This window comes from Salminus brasiliensis, chromosome 22 (genome assembly GCF_030463535.1).
Source record: "Salminus brasiliensis chromosome 22, fSalBra1.hap2, whole genome shotgun sequence".
Lineage (NCBI taxonomy): Eukaryota > Metazoa > Chordata > Actinopteri > Characiformes > Bryconidae > Salminus > Salminus brasiliensis.
In genome coordinates, this window is record NC_132899.1 from 21,080,655 (window position 1) to 21,104,510 (window position 23,856).

Sequence of the window (23,856 nt, forward strand, 5' to 3'; positions counted from 1 at the left end):
AAAAATATTTCATAAAAAATTAAATATGTGATCGATATCTGAAGTAAAAAGGAAGAACAACATCAGGTTGGATTTTACCAGCCACTTTGGGTTAAAGAGAGCCCATTAGCTGATATTGGGATGTTATAGATAAGCAATAGGAGCAGTGACTGAACTCGTGAATTAAATGGATGTCCTGTGCTTTAATAAAACATTATAAACAGTATTTCTCAATAAGCGCAAAAAACACTGGCAGCGGTGGGATTCGAACCCACGCCTCCAGAGAGACTGGAGCCTAAATCCAGCGCCTTAGACCGCTCGGCCACGCTACCTCCTGCCAGCTGACCAACAAGTCTCCCAGGATCACTATTAGCTATTAAAAACCATTCCCTACACCTGGTCAGGTAGAGGCAGCTTTGTATTCACAAATGCTAGGATTGAACCGATTTCTTGATGGAGTGATTTGCGTTAAGTCAGCTGTCGGTCATAACATATCAAGGATAAAATAAAAAACAAAAAGCTCATTGAAACCCACGCCCCAGAAGAGACTGGAGCCTTAATCCAGCGCGGTGGAGTATAATCATGATTTTGCTATATAGTGTTGCTTTAAACACAAGTTTTCCAAGTAGAAAACAAAGTACGCTGTAAGTTGCCCTGAATAAGAGCATCTGCTTAATGCTGTTAACAATAAGTAATGATATCAAGCTCCTGCTGATACCACAACTGCAACAGCTTAACGATGCATAAATGCTATGTTTGTCCCTCATTGCTCATAACCTTTCCACATTTTATCCATCATTGTAGTTACAGTCAGCCGCCAGCGGCAAGCGAAAGTTGGAGGTGGATCTTCAGCAGCTGACCCAGGAGCACGAAGAACTGCAGAATGAACTGCGGGGATCCAACGACAAGATCAAGAAAGCTGTGTGTGAGGTAGAGTGTAAAATGTCATAAGATGTCATGGTGTTCAGGCTTCCAAAAGACCCTCACAGGTTTAGGAACTTATCTGTTGCTCTTTGTAGACTACACGAGTGGCGGAGGAGCTAAGGGTGGAGCAGGAGCACACCATGCATCTGGAGCGGGTGAAGAAAGGCCTGGAGGCCCAGCTCAAGGACATGACCGTCAGACTGGACGAGGCTGAGCAGCTGGCTATGAAGGGAGGCAAGAAGATCATCCAGAAGCTGGAAGGAAAGGTAAACTACTGAGAGTCACTCTGACTCCCTTGAAACATACATACAGGTTTCATTTCCTACTGGGTGATCTCCAGTTTCTTTGTCTACTTCTGTTTATGCCTTACCAGATTCATCCTAGAGTCACTTTATTATCTACTGTACCTTCTGACTAAATATGGCTGGTCTTGTAAGACTCAACATTTGCTCTGTTGTGATTTAGGCTAAGGATGTCTGTTCTATTGTAATTCCAGCTGTTCACCCTTTGCCTGAATAGGGCATTTCTTCTTGTCTAGGTCAAAGTAACATAGACCATTACTGGTAGGTAGGTATAAAGGTAGATCCTTATATTGGATCTTAGCCCATGCTAAGGCTGATATCAGAGTCTGAGGGTGTTGCAGCTGTTCTCTCCATTGGCCAGTGGTATCTGCACATAATAGCAAATAAGCAGTAGTTTCTATGAATCTATAAGTTGTCAGTGTTTACTGTGCCATTCTGGAGATATAACTCTTCGCAATGTCTGGACCCCGCAGGTAAAGGAGTTGGAGCTGGATTTGGAAACAGAGCAGAAGAAGTACGCAGAGACGGTGAAGACCCTGCGAAAGAACGAGCGGCGCCTCAAGGAGCTACTCTTCCAGTCTGAGGAGGACCAGAAGAACCAGCAGAGGATGCAGGATCTGGTGGAGAGACTGCAGATCAAAATGAAAACCTACAAAAGACAAGTGGAGGAGGCGGTATGATCATTTTGAGCCATTGCTCTGACCTCAGACTCAAAGACTGCATGTTTGGAGTTGCCGTTTAAAAAATAATAATCTTCTTATTTTGAAGCCAGCTAGCTTGGCCAAGTTTAAATCTTTAAATAATTTTGTAACAATGGTCAGTATTGATTGTGTGCCTGTTCTTGCAGGAGGAACAGGCCAACATGAATCTTGCCAAGTACAGGAAGACTGTCCACGAGCTGGATGATGCAGAAGAGCGAGCTGACATAGCCGAGTCTGCTCTCACGAAGATCAGGACCAAGAACAGAGGCAGTTTTGGCAAGGGCTACTCATCAGTAAGTCTGACCACGGCACTGGTTTCTACAGCCGAAAACCCATATTCAGTATGTTTCATACAATATATGCCGGCCGTTTGGTAATATTCTGTTCTGCATCCCTACAGGGTTATAGCACGCCATATCCAGGTGTCGTAAGGTCTCCCAGCTCTGTTGGGTCAGAGGGCAGAGGTGAGAAGATCCTCACTGATGACGATGAATCAGTCAGTTCTCTCATTCCCACCTATCTCAACTCCCTCAAAAAACTCATGATCGACTAGATCAGTTTATACCTGGCCTTGAACAGAAATTGGGACCTCTGGAATGAATACAAACCAACGACCCAAGATTTCCAATGATAAAATAATAGAAACTTTGGTTAACACAAGCATCTATATTCAGTATTATTCCTTTTTTTTACTTCATTGTGGGATTTGTTTGAAATACAGTGCAGTCTGTGACTAATAGTACAGTACAGTAGTGTTTGTTGTTTGAGTCGGTACTCCAGAGCTTGACTGTGAGGTGAAAGTGCAAAATGTCAGCTTTAAATCAAGCCTAAATTGAATGAATCACAAAAGACGAAAGACTCACGGCCTTGTTAAGATTCTACTGCTACACAAAGGAAAGCTGTTAAGTACATCAGCATGTAGACTCTGAGGTGGCGAAAATAGCCCCATACAGTCAGCATGGCCACTGAGGAATTACCAGAAGATACAAATCAGCAGTCATGGACATGTTTTTTAGGATTATATTAAATACACACTCACTGAATACTTTATTAGGATAACACAACACCACTTATACACTGTAGGGCCTTTCTTGCTCTCAGAACAATTTAGATTATTTGTGGCATGAATTTCACAAGGTATTGGAAACATAGCCTTGCGATTCTGGCTCTACTACATCCCAAAGGTGTTCTACTGAATTCAAATCCAGTGTTGCCAGATCCGGTGATTGGTAAGGCCACATTGGTAAGAACACTGAACTCATTGTCATGTTAATGGTGCCTTTTGGAGAAGTTCTCTGGCTTTTGTTTTGTGATCTGGTTCATTATTATGCAGAAAGTAGCCGTTGGAAGATAAGGGTAAATCGGGTCATGAAGAGGTTATCAGCAACAATTCTCGAATAGGCTGTGACATGCAGTTAATGCTTGATTTGCATTGACAGGCCCAAAGTGTTCCAAGATAAACTTCCTCACACCATTACACTACCTCCACCAGCCTGGACTATCGCCACAATGCCGGCTGGATTTATGGTTTCATGTTTTTAGTGCCAAATTCTGACCCTACCATCTGGGAGCCCCAGCAGAAATCGAGATTCATCAGACCAGGTTATTTTTTTTCTGGTTCAACTGTCCAGACTTGGCAGGTTTGAGCCTGTGTCCCTTTGCAGCCTCAGCTTTCTGTCCTTGCTGTCACTGATAAAGTGTTTGATGAGTTTATTTGTCCAAATATCTGTGGTTTCCTTTGAGGGCTTATGCATAAAAAGGGCATAGGTTCGTACATGATCAACACAGAATCACTGTACACACAGTCAAAGCTGACATTTTATGCACTTCCTGTTATGGTTGTAGTTTAATTTCTAATGCAGTGTGCACAGAACCAAAACAACAGAACCTGTGTTACTGTCCAGTTATTTACGGTCACAGTTTTGATTCTCTTTGCCAAAACCTTACCATGAAATGTCAATATCTTTTTTTAAAATACCATCAGAGACATGAATAAGCAAGATTAAACATGTGATTTGTCTCTAAGGTGTTTTTAGCAGTAAAAATATACCAAATGAGTATTTAAAGATATTAAAGCTATACATGGAAAAGTCTTTGAGTATGCATTTACTTACATTCCAACACTATTAAGAACAATCCATTTATGCCCAATGGCTGCAGTGTCTGGAAATAAATCAGTTAGAAACTGAATTATTAGAACCATATATAAGCATTTGAAAATATCTGTATTTTATGTATTCTTGAGTTTTTATCAAATAAAATATGAAAATGTGTGCCACAGCTATGTCCTTTATAAAGCTTGTATTTTTGTTAAGACACATACAGACAGAAATATACTCTGAATTTTAACATTCAACAAATTTAAGCAACATATTAAAGGAAAAGCATCAGCTATTCATCAGCTATTAGACCTAGATTATAGAATTTTCTACAAGTATTTTATAGTAAACTTCACACTCCGAACATCACTTGAACAGAAACATGATGAACATGTACATCGCCAATCACTAAATGATCCTTGAGCTGCTCGCTTATGATACTGTAGCTATAAAAAAATAAAATCAAAAACAACAACAAAAAAAGGAAAAAAAATATCCAGTCAGAATGTCATTACCAGACAGTAAAAAAACAAAATCAGTGTTAAGTTCATTTGGTAAAAAAATAAGCATTGTGCAAAATTATTTTATATATTATATATTATCTGTACCTCTTTTTTTCTCTACATACTTTGTCCATATCTGGTAGGTGCTTGTAGTCTGTCCTCTACTTAACCGTTGGGAATAACCAAAGCCAGATTCTCAAAGATAGACAAAAACCATGTCTATAAAGATAGAAAACAAGCACGTTAAGAAAGAACACTTGTCTAGTTGTTGCCTGTGTGTTGAACTGTTGTCCTGTTACATGTTAAGAATGGTGTACTCTTAACCCCTGAGATTCCTGACCACAAGATAGCAGACTGGGCCACCATTAAGGCCTGGATACACTAAGGAGACCTGCCAAGTAGTCCTGATTGAAAGTTCAAAGCTTTAAATCTGTTTCAGTAAATGTGAGAATGAACATCTTTTTACAGCTTGTTCAGTAATAGGCTACATCTTTATACTTCCTTTCATTCAACCATGTATTTTAAGATGCGAAGCACCTCACTGACCTGGCTTGAAACTCACTCACACACTAACTCTCTCATTCACATTTAGCAGGCAGTGCTATTAGTACTTTGGTGCTTCACATCAATGACACTGTGTGTCCATGATTAGGGATGAGACAATCATACACAGATAATTATACTGTTTCAATTTGAATAATTCTTATAATTAATCTAATAAAAATTATAATAGTGTGATAGATTACATAAAGTAAACAGCTTATTTCTACAGCCCCCCTGTAAATGTCCATAAAATGTATATTAATAAGATATGTGTGGTGAAATTAATTCAGTGTATATTAGTGCTTTTTCTACTTTTTTATTTAACACCACAGAAAACTGCATTATCAGATAACAATGTCAAATGCCAAATTACTTCATCAGAACGCAGTCAGCTTAGTGTACCCAGTCTCCTAAGACCCTGTGTAACTGTATATAAAAGGTAGACATACTTGTCTGTAATGCCTAAAATGCATGAAAGCAAATAACCATTAGTTACAGCAGAAATCAGTAATTGACCTAATCTCTTGTGTTCTCTGTCTCTAATTCTCCAGGTGCAAAATTCAACTATTTTGGGTAACATCAGTCTTTAACTTGCACATCTCATAGAAGACTGGTGGTTTTATTCCAGTCTGTGTCTGAACCCTTAGTCTCATAGCACTTAATATCATAGCAGTATAAATAACTTGACTGATGGACTTGTTTATCAATAATTATGTAGCAGCAGCAATTATATAGATTTAAAACTGATCTGTGTAAATGTTCTCTTTACATATGTGCATTACTTATCTCTTCAACTAGTCTAATCTAGTCTAGTCAATACACGTTGCTCCTGTGTGTATCTGTAAATTGCATCGCTTCTCCTGAAAGTCAATTCAACAGATTTTGTAATTTTTGCACTTTTGCAGTTCCAGGCTCCTCTGTTTGAGTGTGAGCGGGAGAGGACAGAGAGAGAAAGAAGGAAGGTCTACACTAAGTTGCCAGTTTATCAGGCACACCCAACTTTAGTCAGTGGCGAATTTATCAGAAACATTAATACAGCTAATATAGGGCATGTAAAAACCTTGTTTTTTCAAAACGGCAACTTGTTAAGTTTCAGTGGAGGTCAATGTGATTTTTTTTTACGCCTAGTCATTTTGCAGCATTTCTATTGGTCCATTCACCACAAAACTGTAAAGACCAACTGACATTCTGTCAAAATATTGAAAAATTACAAAAATGGAGATACAAGGTTTTTTGTGTAATAGTAACAATATGCACAGTCATATTAGATGATTATGATCAACCCTGGTTTGGAATGAACTCTGGTGTGTTAGTGTGTGTTGCACTGGTACGAGTGGATCAGACACAGCAGTGCTGCTGGAGTTTTTAAACACCTCATCATTACTGCTGGACTGAGAACAGTCCACCAACCAGAAAAATCCAGCCCACAGCGTCCTGTGACCACTGATGAAGGACTAGAGGATGACCAACAGAAACTGTGCTCCGACACATGAGCTTCTGTCTCTGACTTTACATCTACAAGGTGGAGCAACTAGGTAGGTGTGTCTAACAGAGTGGGCAGTGTTTGGACACAGTGTTTAAAAACATCAGAGGCATTGCTGTGTCTGATCCACTTGTACCAGTGCGACACACACTTAACACGCCACCAACATGTGAGTGTCTCTGCAGTGCTGAGAATGACCCACCACCCAAATGATACCTGCTCTGTAGAGGTCTTGTGAGGTTCTGACCATTGAAGAACATGGTGAAAGTATGCAGAGAAACAGATGGACCACAGTGTGTAATGATAGAACTACACAGTGCTCCTATATGGTAAGTGGAGCTGAAGTGTTCTTTGTAGAGGTTTAAAATATTTACACATAGATGCTCTTTGCAGGTATACGATCATGGACTGTAGCTCATCTGTTGCTGCCCATTTGATCACCCCTCCTCCCCCAACAGTCTGAAAAGGATCACATTAAGCTCACCACTGAATAGACACTGTTTGGGTGGGGGACCATTGTTAACAGCAGTGACCCAAACATAGCAATGGCATGGTCGTGTGCTTCCTGTAATAAACCAGCAACTCTGTGTCTGTGTTGGACAAGAGGTCCACCCCTGGTTGAACCCACAATCTCAAGAGGGTTCACTGGCTTTCTGCTGTGGTTTACACAGCAACCTGCTTTGGTCAGTAGAGCTCCATCTCCTCAAACACAGCAGTCCCATTCACTGGCCCACACTTGCTTGGACAGTGTTTTCGTTCCAGGGCCTTTATGTCCCACCAGGTTCTGGGCCTGTGTTTCAGCATACACACCTGAACGGACACCCTGTTCATAGTCTCACAGGGCCAGCTCCGTCAATGAGATAATAATACAGTCTTTGCTTTAACACTCCATTAGATCTCCATGTCCACTGGCCTCACCTCCCCCGTCTTGTGTTCTTTCACCCACTGCTCTCGGTCTTTAGCTGGGTCCACAATCTGGAGCAGCTTGTCCACCGGCTCCATGGTCTGGACATGAAACACACAAGCACCAGTACTGTATTGCTTATCTATTCCCTTTATATAAACAGGTATTTACTTAAATGCGTGCCACAGTCTGGCGCTAGGAGACTCACGCTTTGGTTGAACATGTCTGTCTCATGCCGCAGTGTTGTGTACTGGCAGAGGTGTTTTCTGACCATCTCCACACGTTCCACCTCCAGTCTCTCCAGCTCCTGCAGGTTGCATGAAAATAACACGATGTCAGAAGTAGTATCATTTTCCATTTTGTGTAATGATGTTGTGTTAGCTACAGACAATACTTAGTGGCTAAATATTAAATATTATAATGTAGATGAGCAAGTGGTCTCACCAGACTTGTAGTGACCATCTCCTCAAACCATTTCGACTGAGACTGGTTATACAGATCAACACATCGCATGAGATCATCCCCTGGGGTAAGAAAACACATCAGTTGTACACATCATATGTGAGCAGTCAGTTCTAGGGTGTTTCATAGCACAATATGTTTTGCAGTCTGTATCACAATATGATTTTGATATGATATGCTTTTTCAGACTGCAGCACCTGGTGTAAAAAGGTAAAGGTGCAAGTATCCGTCACTGTACTATGTACAGCAAATTGTGTCCTCCGCATTTGACCCATCCAAGGTGGTGAACACACACACTCACACACACTCACACACACACGTGAACTACAGTGAGCCACACACACCTGGAGCGGTGTGCCAACTCCAGAGCCTGGGGAGCAGAGAGGGTGAAGGGCCTTGCTTAAGAGCCCGACAGTGGAAGCTTGCCAAGCCTGGGTATCGAACCCACAACCCTGTCATCAATAGCACGGAGCTCTAACCGCTGATAATGAACAGAAACTACTCATTTGAATTTTAAACGACTAGACAAAAGTATTGGGACACCTGCTCATTTATGGTTTCTTCTGAAATCAAGGGTAGTACAAACACATTCAGTGATGCTCTATGAAGTCGGGACTCTGAACAGCAGCAGCTTTAGAAGCTGCTCAAAAGAAGATGTTCAAAAATAAGAGCTTCTTCGTCAGCTCTATATCCTCAGACCTACAGAACTGTCGAGTTGTCTTCTCACAGAGGAAGGACGGAGAGGAAACCCTATGGAGTGTTTCAGATCTGACGCGAGAGCGCAGAATGGTTTTCTCCCCAATGTTTTGGCTGGAAATGAAATAAATGAAGGGGTGCTCTCTGAATTCTGCGCAATGCTGTATTTGCATAGCATTGTTCAATTATTATCGAACTGTGTGTACTGTATCACAAAATCTGTATAGAAGAAATTGCTAAAAAAACTGTATCTTAAATATCACCCTCACATTATTCATGCTTTAGACTTTGGGAACTTTGAATCTGAAAATGTAAATGAAGTGTTCCAGATTACTGCTGTATAAACTGCCATACTAGCTTTGTTCTATTACAGTTCTAGACCACCATTTACCACTAGGGGGTGCCAAAAGTACACTTTAGTTGAGAGCAGTTGGGAAATGTGTTCAGCATAATGCTGAATCTGATTGTGTGTTTTTGTTCTCAATTAACCACATTTTGAGTAAAACATTGAGCTGAAGCAGAGTTACTGAGCCAGTATGTCAGGTATGGCAGGTTTGTCACTTTCACACCATTGTGTGACGCGATCAATCTGCAACACAGATATCTTCCTCTATTTCTTTTACTTCTCTCTCTCTGCCTCTGAATTTCCTCTAATGTGTTTTAGTAATTCTGTATTTTCTGACTAACACAACAGCTTGGAAAAAATGCGCTCTAAAGCTCCAGATATACGGCTTCTGTCACAACAACAGACCTTTTGGCTCTGTGACATTGACCATGTCTCTCCTCCCTTAGAGTGACTGGATCAGAACCGTACAGTCACAGAACAGTACAACTGTTTTTGTGAGATAATGCATATTTATTACTGTACTGATTTAATAACAGGCAGTATGTGCAGCACAAATTTGTTATTAACCAGATGTAAACCATCAAAATTACCTTCAGTGACATGAAAGAAATCTAATTTCAGTTGTCGACAGCGAAAAGTACGGGCTGATACAAACAAGCTGTGCAGTTTCGCAATATGTTGCAGCCACAAAGACACTGACTGAGGACATTTTGTTATATTCTGATCCTGTGGGCGATTTAACAAAGGCTCAGTTCTCTTAATCCCGTGGGAGATTCTTAGATTCGGTTTTATTTAGTGTTTTGATTTTATAGTTTTCGATTACAGAGTTTTCACTCTCCTTTCAGACTTCACGACCACCACTTTCAGCATTTTCTTTTTAAATGTACGTAAGTGGACATGATTATTAGAGTATGAGAGGTACTACAGTGAATATATATTGGGTATATGTATTAAGGCTCTAATCAACTTCCAATCCTTAGACTTCCCTAGGTGACGTTACCAGTTAGCAGCCAAATCAAAAGCTAAAGTTGGCTTCTTATTCGAACTCTCCATTCCACCTTAAATAGTGCAGCATTTACAGTGTGTACATTTCAACAGTGGAACGTAAGTGCTGCATTATTTAAGGTGGAACGTAAAAATTCAGGGAAAAAATAAAATGATTGTAGAAGTGCGCTGTTCTAACAGTGAGAGAACCACACTCCCTTCTTTGGTTCTAAATCAGCTCTAAACTGTGCAGTCTGATCACTTGGTGTGTGCATTAGCCTCCTTCTTGGTTACGAATGCAGTTACAAAGCAGCTAGGAGCTGTGTCAGTCAGGTAAGTAAATCAGATTAGAAAAATGTATAAATATATATATAAATAATATATATATATATTTTTTTTTTTGGGGGGGGGGGATGGACAAAATTCAATTTCAAAATAAATAAAGTAAATTTAAAGTAAATAAAGTAAAGTAAGTATAATAAAAGTTTCTTTCCATAATCTGCCAAATCTGTGATGTTCATTTGTGCAAAATGCAGGGCAATCCTTTGATATCCAGCACTGTCCTTTTACCTGTTCAGTGCCTAGATAAATGCCACAGAGTCCAGGCCTTCTGTGAGTGCTGCCATTTCAGAGACACTGACCTGCCTGTGTGGATTTCCTGCGGGCCTTCTTGATGTCCTCCTCGATCTTTGTGTTCAGTTTGATCTCCAGCTGCTGTGTCTTCACCTCCAGGTCCTTCTGCCGGTCAGCAAGGGCCTTACGTGCCTTTCAAGGCACAAAGAGAGATAAGACATAAATTTTGCATGTTCTCCTTTCTATGTGCTGTATATCACTTAATTTGAAGCAGGGCTTATTGGATATCTTATTATTTTATTTTTTTCACTCTCTGGAAAAAAAAACATTTCTGATCTCTGTAAAGCTCAAACGTATATGAGCTTTCCAATATTTTATAGTTAAGGTCTTCCTCTATCTCAGCTTCTAGAATGACAGCGTTGAAATGAGATCTGTTTGTCAGAGCTGGTTTGTTTACTGCCCCAACTCTTTAAACCCAGACGACTGTGTTCTCTGTCTCAAGGTCATGTGTGAAGGGCACGGCCATGTGATTATTTATAGAGCTTGGATATTCTCCAGGGCCAGGAAATGGTCTCCTGCTTTGGGAAACAAAGTGGAGCTTTAATAATGTATGAGAAGAATTCCTGAAATTCTAGACCAGGGACTAACTTTGCTGCAGGAGACTTGCGGGAGAGGTTTGCACAGATCGATGTGATGCTAATGCTACACTACCGCTGATACAGTGCGTAGCTTTGTGATTCAGTTATCAGTCTTGTATTATACCTGGCCAAAAGTTTGTAGAATGTATTAAAACTACTCTACCTTCTCCACAGCAGCGTATCGGTTGGCTAGCTGCTTCCTGAGGTCAGCGATGTGATGGTCAAACCTCTTCATATCCTTCTTAAAGTTGTCTCGAAATACAAGGAGGGGCTTTTCCACTTCACTTTGCAGCTGAAACGTAGAAAAAGTAACTATAGTTTATGGATCAAAGGGCCTAACATACAAATGTATATGTTGTACATGGATTCAAAGTAATGGTTCAACGGGACAGCGCCTCTGATGGCTGGTTGCAATATGATTTCTAGCTCCACCCATACCCCTTTGTTTCAATGACAAAACAACCCATTTTTCCAATGTCTATTCCAACACGGGTTTTAGGCCCTGTGCTAATATTAGCCCCTTTTTCTTTTTCCCAGGTTACACAATAATTAAGTGATTGAGAGCCTTGGCTGGAACTGCAGAATCTTTTTGCTCAATGCCAGGCAACTAGCTAGCTAATCCTGCCTATTATTTATCATTTGCTGTTGGTCGCATTAACAGACACCCTGTGCAAAGTTCTTAGCAGTTCTTTTGGTAAGCATCCTGATGCATTTACAGCAGCTTGGGGGGTTAAACTGGATCGTAGTAGCTTTGTCAAACAGAGCAGAGTGTAAATGTAAGTGAAATGTTTCGTTTGCTTCTGGTCCTGCTTGGTCCTGTTCATGCTTGGGAGAAGGCTGCGAGTCGACCAAATGAGTAAGCATATCTGGCTCCACCTTTACTGGTCTCTACTGTGCAAACTCTGGTTGCAAATTTGACAACATGGTGGACAATTTTGGGAATGGAACCACAGCATCCATGTTTTCTACAGTCACTGGCTCAAATACACCTCAGTGTTTTATATGTACACAGTACTTTTAACAGAGGATTATATGCAGAGGTTTTAAGCAGTTGACTATCTGACCGAAGTGGTTGACTATCTTATGGTTTCTGGTTTGCAAGTCAAACAAGTCAAAAATCTGGTTAGCTCGGTTCTAGATTTCTTCGCAGCCATCTAAGCACTGGCCTCATCATATCCGGATCCCAAACAGCAGATTTGGCTTCGTTCTCTCTAATCCAGAGTGTGAGCATCTGTTAGCTGATGTAACAGAACTGGCAGTTAGCTCTCCTTTATTAGCAGACCTGGGTGAAGTTTGCTAATATCACCGATAAATGATGGTGCTAAATGAGCTAGCTGGTGTTACCATTAGAAGCCTTCATTGCTTTAGCAAAACCGTATCCAATCGGATAGATCATCTGGACAGACCAGATTGTCAGAGGGCTCCACAGTTACCACAACAGTTTCGAAAACAGTTTCTTATTTTGAAGAATCATCAGATTGCTTTTTAGTTACTGAAGCATTCTTGATAAATTCACTGAATATACCCATTATGACTGCCTGTCTAATATGCTGCTCATCCTCTGCTGCCAAAACAACTCTGACCTGCCAGGGCATGGACAAGATTTCTGAAGGTGCCTTGTGGTATGTGGCACCAAGACGTTAGCAGAAGATCCTTTAAGTCCTGTAATTTCTGAAGTGGAACTGCCTCCCTTCACGACTTGTCTTCTTCTCACAGTGCATCCTGGCGTCTGGTAGCGTGTACTTTCTCAGGTGAACAGGGCACACATACCTATCTGAACTTGTAATGTATAGAAATGGAATTCATTGACCAGGGGACATTCTCCCATTGCTCCAAGGCTCAGTTCAGACGCTCGCCAGTCCACTGTAGGGGCTTTTGACAGTGGGCGGTTAGCATGGCCTATCCTTGGTGTGCGCTGCACTATGTATTATGACACTATGTATTATGACATAATACATATGACACATGTATTATGACAATAGTTGCGACTTGAGCCACCATAGCCTTTCTATCAGTTTGGATCAGACAGGATTGCTTTTGTGCATTAAACAGCCTTTGTGGTTTGTCCATCCTAGGACCACCATCAGTAGGTGTCCACCACTGCAGGGAGCACCCCACAAGTCTTGCCATTTTGGAGATGCCCCCAGCCAGATGCTCTGCCTGGCTATAACAATTCAGGCCTTGTCAAAGTAACTCAGGTCTTTATGCCTGTTGGTTTCCATGATTGTGGCCACAGATTTTTTATTTGCTCCAGAAGATTAATTGTTTTGGTGGCCCAACTGGCCAGTGCAAACTGTTGTACTTGTCTACCTTTGCATGTAATATATATAGAGGCTAGGGGCTGTGACCCTTTGTGTGCAACTCTAGCTTATAGGATTAGTGTGTCCTCACCAGCAAGCTTATGAACACATCTGGCATATTTTTCCCCAGTCTCCACAAATATGACACTCTCAATTCTCCTCCAAACAGCTGTACACCAGAACCTTCTCGTCAGCATACTTCCACACATACAGAAGTCACTATGTGAGCAGCCTGTTTACAGTTTATACACAGTACACTGTAGCGTACAGTATGTCTGAGGTTAAAAGTTTTACACATAGTACAGACATTGTTCATTTTCCAAGAACTTGACATTTCAGTGCAGGCATTCTTAGTAAAGTGTTTCATTTCATAGACAATATATGAACTTTACTATATGTATTGTTATCTAAATTGAAAGCCACTACATCTCAGTAGCAGTGTGAGGTACTGGCAGAGAGAACTCATTTGTGGTCAGAGTGTTACCTTAGAGGAGAACTTGAGATGAACTTCAGCCTCATCTGCCAGGCTTTTCTTCAGCTGGGCCCAGGCCTCTCCAAGTGTGCTGAGGACAGATAAGAAACAGGCATGACTTCAGCACAGTGGGAGTCTAAGTCCTATTAATCTAAGCCTTTTACAGACATGCATAAAAATGTTGTACAATCTGACCTGTCAACTTTCATCCAACTCTTTATGCTTATCTTGGCAAGTGTTTATTTGCTCAGTAAAACTAAACATTTTACAATAAATTAAAATAACATTTACACAGAAAATAGTGCTTTTACATCAGTGTGTTCTTTATACATTTCCAAAGTTCTCCTCAGCCTAGTCCAGCATTATTTAGTGTCATTATCCAACACCTGGTGTGGTAAATCAGTACTTTATGATGTTAAATCAGGTGAGCTCTTCAGGAGAATTCTGGAATCGAGCTGTGTTCTCCAAACTAGCTCACAAGATGTCAACTACTTCCTTCAAAATGAAAACATCCTGGTGCTTCTTACTGTTTTTATGTTAAGTCGCATCTGCTTTAATGTGATGTTCTAATATGACTCCTATAGCTGTAATAAATGGATTTAAATCATGTGCTTAGGTGCTCCAAAATGTCAACTTGCAGAAAGAAACAACTTTAACATTCAACAGAATGAAATGTAATAAAAAAAAAAAAATAATAATAATAATAATTCACATAATGTCACTTTTGAGCATTTCTATTGGTCCAGTCACCATTAATTTCTCACCCAACAACTGGCAGATTCACATACAAAAAGTGAAAGTTTTTTTGGAACAGCAATTATATGTATTAATAAAACCTAAAATCTTTTTCCTTCTATCTTCAGAATTAGCTTTAAACAGTCAGACGTCTAACACGTTCTCCTACAAGACCACACTGCAACTGTGCAAATGACAAATTCATGGCTACAGGAGCTAGCCAGTGAAACAGCAGTAATAACAAGTCAAAGCCTTTGAGATGAGAACCAAAGTTAAAAAGCTTCACAGATAATAAAACATATATTCTTTTTTCCTGCAGAACCTCTAAAATTAGTCCTTTGCAGAGGAACATTTCCATCATTCTTCAGGAAAGGTGTCAAACAGCACTAGGCAGAGAATGTGCAAGGATAAACCTTCACTGCCTCATTCCAGGCATTCGTTGCATATTTTTCTCAAAGCCTGAGCCAATAGGACCCCCAAGGCGTCAGTTAAAGCGATTCACTTGCTACAGTGCACTGATTCAAAGGAGAGCTCTGAATGGGAGACGCGTGGAATTTACTTTTCTAACACATTCTCTTGGCCAGCTATTCAGGCCTGGCACAGTCACAGGCTTCTGCATAGCAAGCGGAGCCATGACAGCCAAGTCACAGCTACCAAAAGTCTGTACCAATCAGCAGCTTTGTCTAACTTACAATCAGAAATCAGATGTCAGTGTAGAGGCCGATACCCCTGCCCTCTATGTGGCTGACTGGGGTTTCGATTCTCTGCCAGAGCCAGAACAGCATATTATATCAATTAGTAGTGATGATAGAAATGAGTAAGACTGTTCGGATCTTTTTGGAACTAGACTAAATTATTTTACCCCTTTATAGATACAAAGTAGTTGCTTTGTTTTCGACCCTCCCCTCAGCTGATGGTGACAGTTTGGACTTCTTCTAGCAAAAAGCAGTGGCAAAGTGCAAAATGTTTGCAACAGCTTGTAATCTCTTTTTATCTTGTAATCTACAGCTGTTCAGAAATGGATCCAAGAGACTTTCCTTACTTGTGTAAATCTACAATCATCCTTCTCAGATGTGCACAGAGCTCCTTGGACTTTCCCATTTCCCAATGAGTGTTGTCAAACAAACCCTTTTTATGTGGCCACTGAGAAGCTACCAGCTGTTATCAACCGTGATCACCTTGATTAACCATGATGGCCTTGGTCAAAACATATTTAGGAACATTCAGAATCACTGAATTAATATTATAAGCTGGTACCCTGCATGTATATTGGTGATATAAAACTGAAACCAATCTTTGTTATATTAAAGATGTATGTTGTAATCTCTGACCCAGAAAAGTTTAAAGAAATCACTGAAATAGCAATATTGCCATAATTCTCATGTCCATGATGAGTGTATGTAGATGTTTAACCACAACTGTATGTAATATCCAAAAGTGAATTTTTGAGTGTTTTCATTTCAGTCGAGCTATTTAAACATTAGAGATACCACATGTGTATGTGACATCAGGTCAAAACTCATGTTCTGAAATTTCAAATCAGGTCTGAATAATATATTTATTTAGCTTGAACTCTTTGAATGATTCAGTATGAGCATCACTATCAGAGGTCTTGGTCATGACTCTTAAGCTACATTCAGCTACCTCTGAAAACGTGATTGAAGAGCATCTGCTAAATGCTGTAAACATGAGGTATACCAGTTCATACCCAACAACTATATTTAATATGCTACAGAACAGGCTTTGATAAGTCTAAATTGATGACTCCAGCTCCAGTGTGGCCAAATGCAGACACCATATGATGAATTAAGTGCATTAAGACATTAAATATTTCAGATACTGTCATTAATGTGTTCAGCTGGAAGAAAACCAGCTGTGAAGAACTCAACTCTGCTCTGACTATCGATGCGGGTCTACGTCAGTCAACGGAATACGTTTTGAAAATATTCATGTACTGTATATCAAAGCCAGCGCATGATTGGTCAGTGAGGTGGCGAAAGGTCACAGCCAGCAGCCCTGCAACAATGCTGTCTACATCATGACTGCACAAATGGCAAATTCAGGAAAAACAAGAGGTTCTGAGCATGGCTGCAGGAGCCAGCCGGCAGAACAATGGCCATCACAAGTCACAACAAAACCCGAGTTGAGAGGCAGAATAATGAGAGCATTGTGGCGCCTGTCTGTAAGAGAGGGTGGGCGGACCTCTACGGAATGATCTACATTCTGTATTAAACAATCAGGCCTCTTTACTGAACTGGTGTGGCAGCTGAAAGAGCAAGTTGCAGTTGTGCTGAGAGTCAGCTTAATGTTGTGGCAAGACTACACTGAAAACAGGTGAGTTGGAGGAAATTCCTGGAGAAGAAGCCGGTCAGTGATCCTTATTTTGTTTTTCAGAAAGGCATTCTGGGTTAAACTGGTTTACTGTATCTTGGGGCTCATTTTTCCCATTTCTATCAAAACAACAGGAGGCATACATACATTTAGCACGGACATACTTAAAGAGGTACTTTCCATTAAGTAATTCTTCAAGTACAATCTGGCTAAGCCCCCTCCATTCCCAGGTAAAGAAAGCACACAAAGGGTGGAGCAGCCCTGAACCAGGGGTGCTAAAAAAACTAAAGTTTACTAACTAGCTGTGATTGTACATAAAAAAGTGATTAAATGCAGTGGAAAAACAGCACTTATAAAAAATGCTATATTGATGGGAATTTATTCTTCTATGAGATGCTCTGTTTTTGTGTTTTTATTATTATTAATTAGCAACATTAGCAACCATGCTTACAAGGCCTCCTGGTCTGCAGACCCTAAAGCCCTTTGGGGTAAACATGACCTTGTCACCAAGGCACAATCATTTGGTAGATTAAAAACCTGTTGTTCATTTATTGATTTATTTCAGGCAAACTGAAATCGAACAAGAACCTTGTATCTCCATTTTACCCATCTTTGTCATAGTTTTAATCTGGCAGTTGTTCCTTACAATGTATTACATATTACATAGTTTTCATAATGAATAGACCAAAAGAAATGCTCCAAAAGTACTTGCCATAAAATCCTTGCCCTCCTGTGGAAGTTTTTCCATCTTTAGGTTTGGAGGTCGAAGATTTTTGCACTGCGCTAACAACATAGTCTAAGACTTAGAGCCTTACATGTACACCCCATGATTCAACATCTTTGGTCTTTGGTCAACATTGAGATTGAGCTATATTATTGAAGTAAGGCCACATTATCATTATACTGTCTCACAATATATAGTTCAGATGCACAACTGGAATGCATGCAGTTTATACTCTACATTGTGGAGAGTATCTGGAATGTGTAAAAAAAGCAAAACTATAATTGGACCCTCAGGAACCATTCATATAAAGGATTTTGCAGGATGCAGGATGTTACAATCATAAATAATTACTCTTTATTCATGTGGCTCAAGTGAAAGAGCCCTGAGCGCTCGGTGCTAAGCAGAATTAGGTACTGTCCTGCTGAAAAATCCATGACTCAAAGGCAAGCTTTTGCTTTTGGATGGTCTAAGCTGGTCTCTGATGGTCAATGTGGTTGAAAAGTTGGTTGTCCAAACAAAAACATACCTGGTTAACAAGCTCTTGACCAGCATAGTGTATGGTGCATTTGGTTTTGGTCAGGTTTCAGCTGACCAGTGAGTTTTTTTAGCAGGGTAGTCTCTCTAAAAGAAACCGGGTCCCTACTGAGGTAAGGTGTTACATCATCACGTCCTCCAGAGGTTACTGTGTTTCAGACTGCAAGCTTGATAAGACGGCTTGGTGAGGAGCCAGTGTAAACAAAAAGCATTCACTCACACTTGCCCCCCCTCCCAAAACGTGCTGTTCCTGAGCACTTACCCTTCCTCCTGAGATGCTAGAGGGTTCTGTGAGAGTTTCAGGAGATTCTTGGCATACTCTTCCTCAATCTTGATCCTGGAGAGACAAAATAATTGTTTTGAAAGTGAAAATAATCACACTTACACAATTTAACCCCTACCACAAATGTGACTGTCTGATGTGGGGTATCAGAATTTTGCTTTTTTTTTTTAGTTTTGAACTAGAGCTAAGAGACTAATGTAAGCAACTGTAAGCCAAGGACGCTTATCTCTGTCAATTACCATAGCAAAAGCTGTGACAAGTTCAGGATTACTGTTTGCATAATGCTAATGAATGAAGTATAAGCTTCCATTGCCTAAAATTAGCTACATTAGCCTTGTAGGTCTAAACTGGAGCACAATCTGAAGAGACAAACTTGTCATTTACCGATGGACTACACTTGATGTCAGGAGAATTTTTTAGCTGAACTATCTCTCTATTGAACATGCAACAGCATGACCTATTAGTCACCATGGGACCCATGATCAGCCCCAGTTCTCTCACTGCTGAGTTTAAGCACATCTGCTGTGTCCAGAAATTCACATGCTAAGGTCATTTCCTGTTCGCCTGTGTGCTAACACCATTCCCCTCCTCAGCTGCCCGAGGGAAAATGGTACTGTAGTTGACCCCTTACATCACATTCCTACTAAGGGACTTTGAGAACAAGTTCCCAGAGCCTGAGGAGAAGGATTGAGGAAGGGTTAAATAAACTCTTACATAAATTACATGAGCTCTCCTAGAAAGTCCACTAGGCTCTACTGTGTCTAACAGCAACTGTGTAAAAGCAGTTCTTCAGGAACTTTTGAATACGTTGCATTTCCATCTTAAGGCAAGGGATGCTCAGACAGACTACGCTGTCATGGCTAGCAGAAAAGGGTGCGCATTATTTAAGTTATTAAACAAAACGCAGTACTCCGTCCACTCAGCAGGAAGGAGTCTCATGTCTGAAAAGCAGAACGTTCTGCCCTAGGAAACAACCTGCTTTCTGTAATGAGTTTGCATCACATGAAAGCCCACCATTAATGAAAGAGGAAACTAGCCGAGAGATGTGACAAGCTGTTGCTGTGCGGTTTTCATGGCAACCAGAGAGGAGAACTACACTACAGTTACGCAACTTCACTTTTACAGAGAATCCTGCTGAGGGACGGACGTCGCTGTACGCGGCAGCAGAAACATCTTTGACGTATGTAGAAATGGTGTCACTGACAGAAAACATGGACAGAAGTCGTAATTCTGTATTTTTCACACATGTCTCTGGTGATGAAATAACGGCCGTGTCAGAAGCACTGTGTGTGATAAGACTGGAGCAGCATGATGAGATGAGCTCTACCTTTCCCTCATAAACTCAGCCATCTCCTTGTGCATCTGTTTCCCCTTCAGCTGCTTCTGCAATAACACCTCAAAGCCTGTGATGGAGGCGTTCCCCTGCAGGTCCTTTCTGTCTGCCTAAAACAGGAGACAAAACAAGAACGCTGGTAAACATGCAGAGTATCATGCTGTCAAACTCAGCCTTTAGGAGAAGTTGTGACAGAAACGATGTTTTCCCCCCACTTGGCACTCCCAAAACTTTCTTTACAGGTCCTTGATGTACGTGAAGTTCCTGGATGCAGAGTTTTAAAAACAGCCAAGATGTTATTGCGTGGGCCATGCATGACATGAAGTTCAACTAGAACATCCCACACGGCCATGCAATACAGTCAAATTATTATAAACTGCATTATCTTCCTTTATGTTATATACAGTACGTAGGTATATAGACATTATAATCCACACACTACCATGATTAGCCTTGTGTAGCTCTGAGCACACTGACAAGTGAGTGAACACGCTGAAAATAACTGACATTTTTTTGGTAAACATAGATGAAGATGCAAACTGATATGACTTCCTGCATATGGTTTTACCTTACCCAAAAATAATCGCAGTAGCTCCACTCGTCCGGTTTGAGCAACTGCTGCTCGGTCATGTGTAGCGGGAGGGGGAACGTTACGCAATTGATCTGTTGAAGAAGGGAGTCATGCAGAGACATCATGTTAGGGTGGCCCAGTGATGAGAAAATAGGGGAGTCCTGCTTCTTGCCTGAGACCCAGCAATGTTTTAGGACTGTAACTATTTAGTAGTTCACTTCAATAGGAAACCATTCAATAGTTTAATTTGTTTTGTTTTTTGTTTTTTTTAAACAGCATGAATATGGCAATGTTGAAATATCAACCTGTTAATGAATCCATCTTCAATTCACAAAAATAAATACTATTGTAAAAGTACAGTACATGGAACACATGTTAATGTTAGCCTTAACCTTAATTCTCACTCTCTTCCATTGACAACCCCCTGTTGACATGTGGGGGTTGTTTCCCATACTGAGATACTGAACGGGTATGAAAGAGAAAGCTAGGTTACTTGTGTAAGCCTGGTTCTCGGAATCAGGAGTGAGCCACACTTCTCTCCTTTTACGTCACTGGGGAAGAGTGTGTTCTGAGAATGGTGAATCTGGGAGCTGCACCTGTTTAAATAGGTGGCGACTGCTCCTGTATCACTGCTGTGAATGGTCTGTCAGCTAGCTGCCAGACATGGTGGCCTGAGTAGTTCCATGGTCAGATACAGATAGTTAGATACTGAACAAATAATGAAAGAGAGCTATTATTTATATATAATATCTCCTCTTTAATGTATCTAGCATTCCTTGTTGCCTATTGACTAAAATAAATAAATAAATAAACATCCATATGAAATAAGCCTACTTTGAAAACATATTGGTTGTTTGCTCTCTTTAAGTCCTACCTGTAAATTCCTACTCACAACTTTTGAGGCTGTAAGTGCAACCGGATATGTGTTTGAGGGGTTTTGGTTGGAAACAACATGGATGTTGTGAGGAAAAGGCTTTTTGCTCACTTTGTTTTCTGCCATCAAAGAGAGGAAGTTCATATTTATCCAGTGAGAAGCATCACATGGCATTTGCTCACATACTTTTTTATTGTATGTGGATGGGAGTAGGAGCCATTAAGGAAGACTTTAGCCTGAGTTTTTTAAATAACACATTCCCAGCTTGGAAAGTTAGGAATCATCAGAAAATCTGAAGTTCCCGCGCTCATCTTGTAAATACAATGTTTCTAATAGGACTTAAAGGCAGCATAACTACCTACCTCATCATGATTTTACCTGGCTGTGAAAACTATTCCAGCTCTATTCGGATTAGATTAGTTTATCGGTGGGGGATGTCAGTAATAAACATGTAATAAACATCCTGTCTCACAGCCGGACGGGCATAAAATCACCACAGGACAAGCAAGTTTAATACTGGCTCGTATTTCAGTCTTTATAGTAAAGCAAAGTTAACAACAACAGTTTCATTTTACTATCATTTCTTTGAATTAAATCTTTAATATCTAGCAGAGGATCTTTGATGGATACATGCTAAAAAGCATGTACACTGTGACTTAAAATATTCTTTTTCCAACGCGAGGCCACGTCTTTTTGGACAAACAGAGATGTGTATCCAGAAAGGAAAAGGTATCCTACCACCACAGAGTTTAGTGAAAAGCAAATGGCTAATTCTGCCTTCTCATAGGAGGAGGGGAAAACACAGACATGGTAGACAGGAATAAAATCACAGAGTAGCATTATTTAAGATACACTATATTTCCACATGTTTGTGAAGACCCCTTCTAATGAATGCATTCAGCTACTTTAAGTTGCACCCATTGTTGTCACAGATGTGCAAATGCACACACATCTAGTACTGTCAATAGAATATGACTCTCTGGAGCAGATAAACATGAACCTATTGACAACATGCCTAATGGCAGGCATGGGCTAGAGGAGTATAAAGCCTCCTACCATTGAGCTGTGGAGTAGTGGAACGGTGTTCTCTGGTGGTGATTGTCCAATATCCTGACCTTCCTCATGCTCTTGTCACTGAATGTAATGAAATCCACTCACCCACAGCCATGCTTTATACATATAGTGTATTTAAAGGCTGCGACAAAATTAACTACGTAGCAAGCTGAAACAGCATGAAACAGCAAACTTTTAGGGGCTCCAGAGTGGGAAAACAATCCATGGCCAGGAGTTTAAAAGAGCAGAATTGGCCTCGTTCTCTCTGGCTGGGCAGGATGGCCCACTCTCTTCCTCCATCACTCTGAGCAGTGATAGCCAACAAAGGCATCTGTTAGCTTCCAAGTGTGGAAAGCTCTCCAATGGTGTTGTGTTTTTGGCAGCAGTTGGAAAAGATGGGGTGGTGCTTCACATTCCTTGCAGGAAACATGCTTACTTCATAGCATTGAGAGTTAGCGGGAGAGCTAACTAGTGGGTAGAATCGCACATAACTGATTAAGGGAATAAACAAGGGGGTTGAACCCCTTTTTAAAAACATTTGATCCACATTTTGATCAAACTGTCCTCCTGAGCTTTGATTGCTGTTTATATGAACCAAAGGTGCCAGAACTCTGACCCAGTTTAACTTCTGAGTAAAAGCAGTGTTCTGTCATTGTCACTGATTTACCAGTTAATTTAACAGGACGGCCTTGGCTTTTTCTCTCTATAGCTCCAAATGAAAGACACTTGAGTGCCTTTCAAGGCTCCAGCTAGATGCTTCATATCCCAGACTACCACTTATTATAATCCATCAGTTAATAAAGCAATGCTACAACCTTTATATCAAAGCCACTGTGATATAATAATACTACTGAGCTTCATTTAATTCCATGCTGTGGCAAACAATAGAGCACAACTGCCTACAACGTTTGCTTTTCCAGCTATGGTTCACAACATGTTGCTGTTTTATGAAGAGGGTTGAACAGGCCCGCTGAGCAGCTTTCCCTACAAAACAGCTGTGAGTGCTATCTCAGCTTTTTCTGCAAATGTTTCCTGTTCTGCAAATGTGAGTGAGCAGTGACAGCTCTTGTGAAATCTGTATGGGAAGCACATGTGAGTTTACCGGAGAGAAGAAAAATGGGGGCACATGCGCTTGGTCATTTTAGCACTCTGCAGGGATTTCTTACAGTGTCTGATGACATACTGTGTGTTTTCAGTACTTGATCAGAAGTATCAATAGTAGAATGACTTTTACTGGTTCGCAGCGGTATCTGTTTTACCCTTCTTTCTCACTGTATACTGTATGTGTGCATACATAGGGCGTCTACCACAGACACCTATATGCAGTGGAAAGGTGGTGGTGGTGAGGTGGTGATGATGATGATGATCTGAAAGTAACATGTTACTTTTTTGGCACCATAATATAAGAATCAGCTGCAGTCGACATGAAATTTAAACAACCTGTGACAGACAAATGTTTGGGAGTGTTGCTTTTTTCACTGCGTTTTATACATCAAAGGCAAAGCGATG

The 23,856-nt window shown here is 40.7% G+C and overlaps 2 protein-coding genes and 1 non-coding gene across 3 annotated transcripts in view; 1 reads left to right on the forward strand and 2 right to left on the reverse strand.

Annotated features, from left to right (window-relative positions):
* LOC140544423 (putative uncharacterized protein MYH16) overlaps nucleotides 1-2,565 on the forward strand; it is a 50,075-nt gene extending 47,510 nt beyond the window's left edge. Inside the window, exons 19-23 of the mRNA XM_072667945.1 lie at nucleotides 784-909; nucleotides 999-1,169; nucleotides 1,679-1,879; nucleotides 2,053-2,199; nucleotides 2,307-2,565. Of these exons, the coding sequence (XP_072524046.1) occupies nucleotides 784-909; nucleotides 999-1,169; nucleotides 1,679-1,879; nucleotides 2,053-2,199; nucleotides 2,307-2,459 (798 nt within the window). The 3' untranslated portion in view covers nucleotides 2,460-2,565. The remainder of the gene's footprint in view (nucleotides 1-783; nucleotides 910-998; nucleotides 1,170-1,678; nucleotides 1,880-2,052; nucleotides 2,200-2,306) is intronic.
* Nucleotides 230-311, reverse strand: trnal-uag (transfer RNA leucine (anticodon UAG)). Its single transcript has one exon. It is a non-coding gene; the product is annotated as a tRNA-Leu (tRNA).
* A 358-nt stretch (nucleotides 2,566-2,923) lies between the features above and the next one.
* The window catches only part of LOC140544018 (growth arrest-specific protein 7-like), a 55,441-nt gene continuing 34,508 nt past the window's right edge, over nucleotides 2,924-23,856 (reverse strand). Inside the window, exons 6-14 of the mRNA XM_072667367.1 lie at nucleotides 20,423-20,512; nucleotides 19,844-19,959; nucleotides 18,496-18,570; nucleotides 13,922-14,000; nucleotides 11,301-11,429; nucleotides 10,568-10,691; nucleotides 7,883-7,962; nucleotides 7,647-7,745; nucleotides 2,924-7,539 (exon numbers count right to left, since the gene is read on the reverse strand). Of these exons, the coding sequence (XP_072523468.1) occupies nucleotides 7,426-7,539; nucleotides 7,647-7,745; nucleotides 7,883-7,962; nucleotides 10,568-10,691; nucleotides 11,301-11,429; nucleotides 13,922-14,000; nucleotides 18,496-18,570; nucleotides 19,844-19,959; nucleotides 20,423-20,512 (906 nt within the window). The 3' untranslated portion in view covers nucleotides 2,924-7,425. The remainder of the gene's footprint in view (nucleotides 7,540-7,646; nucleotides 7,746-7,882; nucleotides 7,963-10,567; nucleotides 10,692-11,300; nucleotides 11,430-13,921; nucleotides 14,001-18,495; nucleotides 18,571-19,843; nucleotides 19,960-20,422; nucleotides 20,513-23,856) is intronic.